This window comes from Nerophis ophidion, linkage group LG03 (assembly GCF_033978795.1).
Source record: "Nerophis ophidion isolate RoL-2023_Sa linkage group LG03, RoL_Noph_v1.0, whole genome shotgun sequence".
In the NCBI taxonomy this organism is placed as follows: domain Eukaryota; kingdom Metazoa; phylum Chordata; class Actinopteri; order Syngnathiformes; family Syngnathidae; genus Nerophis; species Nerophis ophidion.
In genome coordinates this window covers 70796354-70803927 of record NC_084613.1, presented here as the reverse complement: position 1 = coordinate 70803927, position 7574 = coordinate 70796354, and the positions used below count along the sequence as shown (strand labels likewise).

The window sequence follows — 7574 nt, the reverse complement described above, 5'->3', positions numbered from 1 at the left end:
TGGAAGATGACAGTTTAATGTTGGACTTCCTGGATAGACCTTTTGAGGAATGGAATACGGACTGAGAAACACTTTGGGAAACCAGTGCTCGGGCAATAAGGAGGTTGCACACCACCACGAGCACAAAAACAACAAAAAACATTCCGATGATTGCAAAATGAGTAGCAGCCGTGATTCTTTTGGATGAATCGTCTACGTTCTGGTAGCCCTCGAAACAGCGGGTGACGTTCCCATCCTGGTTGGTTCCTGGACTTGCAAGGAATGGAACAGCCATGGAGATAGTCAACAACCAGATGACAACGCACACGGCGATCCCGCGGCACCTGTGGTCCGACGACGCTGCATCCAGAGGCCGAGTGACCGCCCAGTATCGGTTGACGCTGATAGCGCCCAGGAACAGAATGGAGCAGTAAGTGTTAATAAAGAACAACGATCCGGTCAGCCGACACAGGAAGTCTCTGTAGACCCAAGTGCCTTCGCGACTGTAATACCCAATCCAGAATGGGAGGGCACACACAAAGAGTAAATCAGCGACGGTCAAGTTGGTCATGTAGATCCGGATCTCCCCCATGGCCTTGGCTTGTCGTAGGCAGTGCAGCACAAACAGTACATAGATGTTAGCGAAGAGGCCCAGAATGAAGATGATGCTGTAGGCCACGGGGAAGAGATGATAACGAAAGGGGGAGTCCAGGAAGTTTGAGTCATTCACGGCTGTAAAGGTTGTGAGTCCTTGAGAGACTTCGGTTGTTGAAAGCCACATGTCTGTCTGCGGATAACAAGATACACAGTCAAACGTCAATTCCTTCCAGGAGTATAACTTGATCCACAATACAACTTTTTTAGTGTTATTTTAGCATCGTTATCATCAGGTCTCCCGTCCAAAGGCAAAACCTAGTAACTCACTTCTAGCTGATTTTGAGAAAAGAAAGGAAAACCAATCTATCTTGATGCTGTCTTACAAAGATCTACAAATTCATCAAACATATAGATGTTTTCTTGAGCTTTCATTTTCTTGCCGATTGAGCCATGGATTGAATCTGCTCTCATGAACGTGTGCCCTTTCTCCAGTTATTTTATCACAATCTCGGGTGGGCCCCATTCTGCGTTTGCACATTGGGCAAGAGCCGTGTACAGCGTCCAGTTTTTATTTTGACCTCGACAGTTATCTGCCCAAAAGAGTATGCAAGGGGAAGAATCAAGAACAATACATTTAATGAAGGTGCTTGCAACGTCCTGGGCCAATCTTCCAAATATCCCCTCGTGCCATAATATCACATAATCAGGTTGACCGTCAGCCCCCATTCGTGCAAATGTCTCATTAAAGACAATAAGGCGACTGACAAAGAAGCTCCGATTGGTCCCTGGAGATACTAGGTTTTTCTGTTGTATCTACGGGGTTATGTGGTAGTTGCTAGGTCCTGCCATGCGCGTAACAGCTTACTTACGGAACAAATTACAATATCGCATACACTAATGTAAAGCATATCACCTAGGAACTCCAAAATTATTATCAGCTCAGTTTTGACCCAAATTGAGTTACTGGGTTTTTCCTTTGGACGGGAGAGGTCGGCACACAGACAAGTTATACAAAAATAGTCAACGTTAAAAAAAATTGGGTTCTAAACTTTTTCCTTGGTCCTTTTGTCGTCATTAACATTTAGCATAGCTTCCGATTTTGCCGCGTCACCACTGTTTCACTTGTGAAGGAATATTATACACAAAAAGCCCAAAACACGCAAAGAATACACAGCAACACACTACTTTGTTACCATGTACCGTGTACTAGCTAATGTTGTTGTTTTTTTCCATTGCTATTGTTCCTGTTTCTGTCTGCCCTTTAAAAAACACCACTGTACTCGACACTGTTGCTCTATCTTTAAACCAAGTTGCTATTTTTGTCTTTCGTCACATCTTTTTTCTTACACTCTGGGTTGCGGTTACTATGGTTGTCTGAGATTTTGTTGTGTCTGTTTACTTTTGTCATAGCCAATTGTTGCTCCTATTTCTCTGTCTGTCCCCTCTTGAACCAATTATTAGCTGATAATGTTGTTGCTGTTGTGGTTTCCAGTTGTTGCTCTTTTCTTTCTATCTGTTTCTGCAAATATAGTTGTCGTTGTTTTTTGTTAGCATTGTAGCCTCCAATGTCAAAACTGAAAATCAGTGTTCGATCATTGTTTCCTATTATTGTTGTCTTTTTTTTTTCTCTGTCTGTCTCATTTTAAGCCAAGTATTAGGAAGTATTGTTCGCTTTTGCACATTTTAAGCCAAATTTTAGTTGTTTTTCATGATGTCTCTTCCCCTAATGTCGATGTCACGGTTACTGCTATTGTTATTGCTGTTGTCTTTTATTCTCTTTCTTCTGTCTGTCTGTCTGCCTCCCTGTCTGTATGTCTGTCTCTCTTAAACCACACACATTTATCCAACCTTGAGTTTCTTAATATATCAACTCAATAGCCACCCAATCTATTTAACATACTGTGTGTTTATATCTGCAATAAAGGTCAAAGGGAAGAGCTGATAACAAAAGGGGGAGTCCAAATAGGATTCAAGAATCATTCACCTACTCAGTGGCCTAGCGGTTAGAATATCCGCCCTGAGATCGGTAGGTTGTGAGTTCAAACCCCGCCCGAGTCATACCAAAGACTACAAAAATGGGACCCATTACCTCCCTGCTTTGCACTCGGGTTGGAATTGGGGGTTAAATCACCAAAAATGATTCCCAGGCGTGGCCACCGCTGCTGCCCACTGCTCCCCTCACCTCCCAGGGGGTGGTAAAGGGGATGGGTTAAATGCAGAGGACAAATTCTGCCACACCTAGTGTGTGTGACAATCATTGGTACTTTAACTTAACTTTAATATAAACCAATAGTGAAGTGAATTATATTTATAAAGCACTTTTCTCTAGGGACTCAAAGTGCTTTACATAGTGAAACCCCTTATCTACGTTACATTTAAACCAGTGTGGGTGGCACTGGGAGCAGGTGGGTAAAGTATCTTAGACTTAGAACATCTTTATTGTCCCCGAGGGGCAATTTGGTTTGCAGCAGTAGTCATTAAAACAAGGTTCAACAATAAAAAAACGAGGTACAACAGTAAAAACAAGGTACAAATACATAAAATACATACGACAAACAAACCATCATAAAGCTAAAAACCAAAAACATTTGTAACACAATAAAAACTAATCACACGTCGCATCCCTCTAAAGTGACTACATGGCAGCTAAGCTTGTTTAAGGAGCTCATTTATAAAGACAACAGCTGAGGGAACAAAGGATCTTATGTATCGGTTGTTTTTGGCCTTTCTATTACTAGGGGCGTACCTACATCCTGAGGGCAAGACTCTAAACTCTAAGAAGAGAGGGTGCTGAAGGTTGACCAGAATGGATTTGTCTTCTGGATGACTCTGACCTGATAAATCTGGCTCAGGGGTTTCAAGGTAGTGTCTATGGTCTTTTGGCACACCTTGATTATACCACCTAGTCTGTTTTTATTGGCCACACTGAGGTTACCAAACCAGGAAGTGATAGAATATGTTAAAATAGACTCGATACAAGATGAATATCCTCATTAGTGTCCTATCAACCTGAAAACCCCTCAGTTTCCTCAAGTAAAACAGTTTCTGATTGGCCTTCTTATAAATACGGTCAGTGTTGGCATCAAAGGTCAATTTATTGTCTATAATTGTGCCTAGATACCTGTATTCACTGACTATCTCAACAGCAGAGCCATTAATGAGAATGGGTGCTTTGGGAGGGGGATCACGACGAAAGTATCCTGTATCTTGCCCAAGGACACAACAGCAGCGACTAGGATGGCGGAAGAGGGGATCGAACCTTGAACCCTGAAGTTGCTGGCACGGCCGCTTTAACAACCGACAATAAAAGTATGTTATTTTTTTTTTAGTCTTGATGAATCTTTATGTTAAAAACATGAAGATACAACTCATCTTATGTGTATGCTATTGCTAATAAAGTCCGTCACCGGGATGTCGCTATCAGCAAATCAGTTCCGGCTGCCCGGTCAGCAAATGTGCGTAAGGCAAGGCGTAAGAAGAAGTGAAGAAAGACATTAAAAAGGAAGCAGGAGTTTTACCATCGTTTCTTGCATCTTGTGGCTTTCAACGCAGCTTGTTATTTGAATCCCCTCTTACAGTTCAGTGATGACGCACAACTGTGAAAAAAAAGTTCAAAGATGATAAGTAAAAGTAAACATTCTTGGGATATCTTGATGCAGATACATTTTATATCAATAAGTAGGATACAAAGACACCTATTATGTTTTAACATTTTTGGCGCTGGTTAAGGATCAAAGGGTTAATTTCTCCTTTTACAAGCTGAAATGATCTCTGATAGAAAACATAACTCTCAGATGTTGTCAAAAAATAGCTATAATCACGAGACAATTTAAGTACTCAAAGTAAAAAAAAATCAAGTATTTAGCTTAGGACCTCACACATATTCCCAAAGTATCGTTGCAAAAAAACAGAAGACAGTTCTAAAAACTTACATGGCTGCTGACATACCAGGCGGTGTCTTGTCTGTGCTCGTTGTTTGAAAGTGTGGGAGTGTTTGCTCGGAGTCAAAGTGAAGGCGTGCAAGAAGAAGGAGGTGCAAATGTCTTCTTGGGAAATCCCACATGGTGCAACCAAAAAGAAATGACGCGCCCACGCAGCAGCAATCTGACTGTTTTACGTGAAGAAATATGCTTTTTATTGTCAAATCACTTTGAAAGATTTTATTCGAGTGGAGTAAATTTAATGTGCACATTATTGATCATCAAATGTCGAGTATCATACAGCATGCTTTAATTGGAGATGTTAAAAATCACTTCAACAAGATTCAAAAACCAATAAGAGTATGTTTTTTAAGTCTTATGAATACGGATAAAAGCATCTTTCAACAATAAAACATTTTAATAATAAACAGCTGTTTTTTGTTGCAACATTTTGGAATTCTTTGAATACCAGACTTAGTAATCATTTCCTTATTTGGGGTCATGTGATTAATTTTGTTGAAATGTTAATCACAAATAATACTATCATAAAACACAGACTAGTTCGATAAAGAAACGTGTTTTAGAAAAATGAATGCAACTGAGATAGGCTCCAGCACCCCGCCCCCGACCCTAAAAGGGACAAGCGGTAGAAGATGGATGGATGGATGAATTCAAATAGTACTGATTTAACACAAATATGGCCCAGATTAACACACAATACTATAACTGTGATCACTATCACATTGTTCTGTAACCTTTAATTGACTCTCACATTTATAATCTAATCACTATCAACCTCCTGTGTGACCCGTAACCTGCATGAAATTAATTAAAAGCACATTTAATGTGCTTATTATTGATCATCAAATGTCTAGTACCATACAGCATGTTTTAATTGAGATGTATGGTAAAAATCACTTAAACAAGATTCAGAAACCAATAAAAGTATGGTTTTTTTTTTGTCTTTATGAATATAAATAAAAAGATCTTACTACAATTTAACATTTCCATGATAAACAGTTGTATTTTGTTGAAACATTTTGGAATTCTTTGCATACCAGACATGCAATAATATATTCCTTACTTGGGGTCATGTGATTAATTTTGTTGAAATGTTAATCACAAATAATACTATTATAAAACACAGGCTAGTTTGATGAAGAAATATGTTTAAGGAAAATGAATGCAACTGATATAGGCTCCAGCACCCCCGCCCCTGACCCCAAAAGGGACAAGCGGTAGAAGATGGATGGATGGATGAATTCAAATAGTACTGATTTAACACAAATGTGGCCCAAATTAACACACAATACTATAACTGTGATCACTATCACATTGTTCTGTAACCTTTAATTGACTCTCACATTTATAATCTAATCACTATCAACCTCCTGTGTGACCCGTAACCTGCATGAAATTAATTAAAAGCACATTTAATGTGCGTATTATTGATCATCAAATGTCTAGTACCATACAGCATGTTTTAATTGAGATGTATGGTAAAAATCACTTAAACAAGATTCAGAAACCAATAAAAGTATGTTTTTTTTTAGTCTTTATGAATATAAATAAAAAGATCTTACTACAATTTAACATTTCCATGATAAACAGTTGTATTTTGTTGAAACATTTTGGAATTCTTTGCATACCAGACATGCAATAATATATTCCTTACTTGGGGTCATGTGATTAATTTTGTTGAAATGTTAATCACAAATAATACTATTATAAAACACAGGCTAGTTTGATGAAGAAATATGTTTAAGAAAAATGAATGCAACTGAGATAGGCTCCAGCACCCCCGCCCCTGACCCCAAAAGGGACAAGGGGTAGAACATGGATGGATGGAAGGATTAATTCAAATAGTATTGATATAACACAAATATGACCCAAATTAACACACAATATTATAACTGTGATCACTATCACATTGTTCTGTAACCTTTGATTGACTCTCACATTTATAATGAAATCCCTGTCAACCTCCTGTCTGACCCGTAAACTGCATGAAATGAATTTAAAAGCACATTTAATGTGCAAATTATTGATCATCAAATATCTAGTACCATACAGCATGCTTTAATTGAGATGTATGGTAAAAATCACTTAAACAAGATTAAGAAACCAATAAAAGTACAGTATGTTTGTTTGTTTTTTGTCTTTATGAATATAAATAAAAACATCTTACTACAATTTAACATTTCCATGATAAACAGTTGTATTTTGTTGCAACATTTTGAATGAATGAATGAATGAATGGTTTATTTTGAGCCATGCAAACAAAACAAGAGATGACATAAAATACAAAAGAAATATATATATACATTATTTTTACAGCTACATTGAAAACATTACATGTGACTAATCTTTTGTAGATGTCAAGATTGGCCCAAAAGGGAGTGGGAAGAAGTAAACTTATTAGGTCCCACCCCTATACATATACAATATATATATACAATATATAATACAATAATATATATAATATAATTCAATTCAGTGGTTGCTGTGTGGATGCTATATATCTATATATAATACATTTAAATTCACACACACTTACATATATACATATGCACACACACATATATACACAACACACACATATATACAATTTATATATATATATACATATATATATACATATACATACATATACACACATAATCACATACATACACACATGCATATACCCAAAATACACACATATCCATCACACACACACACACACACACACACCTATATAAATACTATATATATATATAATAGTATATATAATATACACTTTTGTCTAAACATTATTAACAGTTTATGGTGCCTATGGGAACAAGCTTTCATTTTGACTGTAATATTAGTGGTTAAAAGTGGATCTGTGGCTGTGGAGCTACTGCCCCTGATCAACAGGACCTGAGGACCACTCTTGCTATGTGTCCTATGCTGTGCATTAAAAGAGACGAGGGGAGCCCCCTGCCAGAGGAGTTATCAACGAACATAAGATCCCCCACTCGCCTGCCCTGTACTCCAGATAGTGTACGCAAATCCCTTTTCTTAGTTTCCATCGGCACCAATTCTTTAGTCAGAATT

At 37.9% G+C, this 7574-nt stretch overlaps 1 protein-coding gene across 3 annotated transcripts in view; it reads right to left on the bottom strand.

Moving 5' to 3' along the window:
- The window catches only part of ptafr (platelet-activating factor receptor), a 5367-nt gene extending 757 nt beyond the window's left edge, over positions 1 to 4610 (bottom strand). The window contains exons 1-3 of one of the 3 annotated variants that reach the window (XM_061895987.1): positions 4525 to 4610; positions 4095 to 4172; positions 1 to 766 (exon numbers count right to left, since the gene is read on the bottom strand). The exon at positions 1 to 766 is cut by the window's left edge and continues 757 nt beyond it. In XM_061895987.1, coding sequence (XP_061751971.1) covers positions 1 to 766; positions 4095 to 4109 — 781 coding nt within the window. In that variant the 5' untranslated portion in view covers positions 4110 to 4172; positions 4525 to 4610. Of the gene's footprint in view, positions 767 to 4094; positions 4173 to 4449 lie in introns of all 3 variants that reach the window. The other 2 variants (XM_061895988.1, XM_061895989.1) reach the window with 2 other exon arrangements.
- Between the last annotated feature and the right edge of the window lie 2964 nt (positions 4611 to 7574).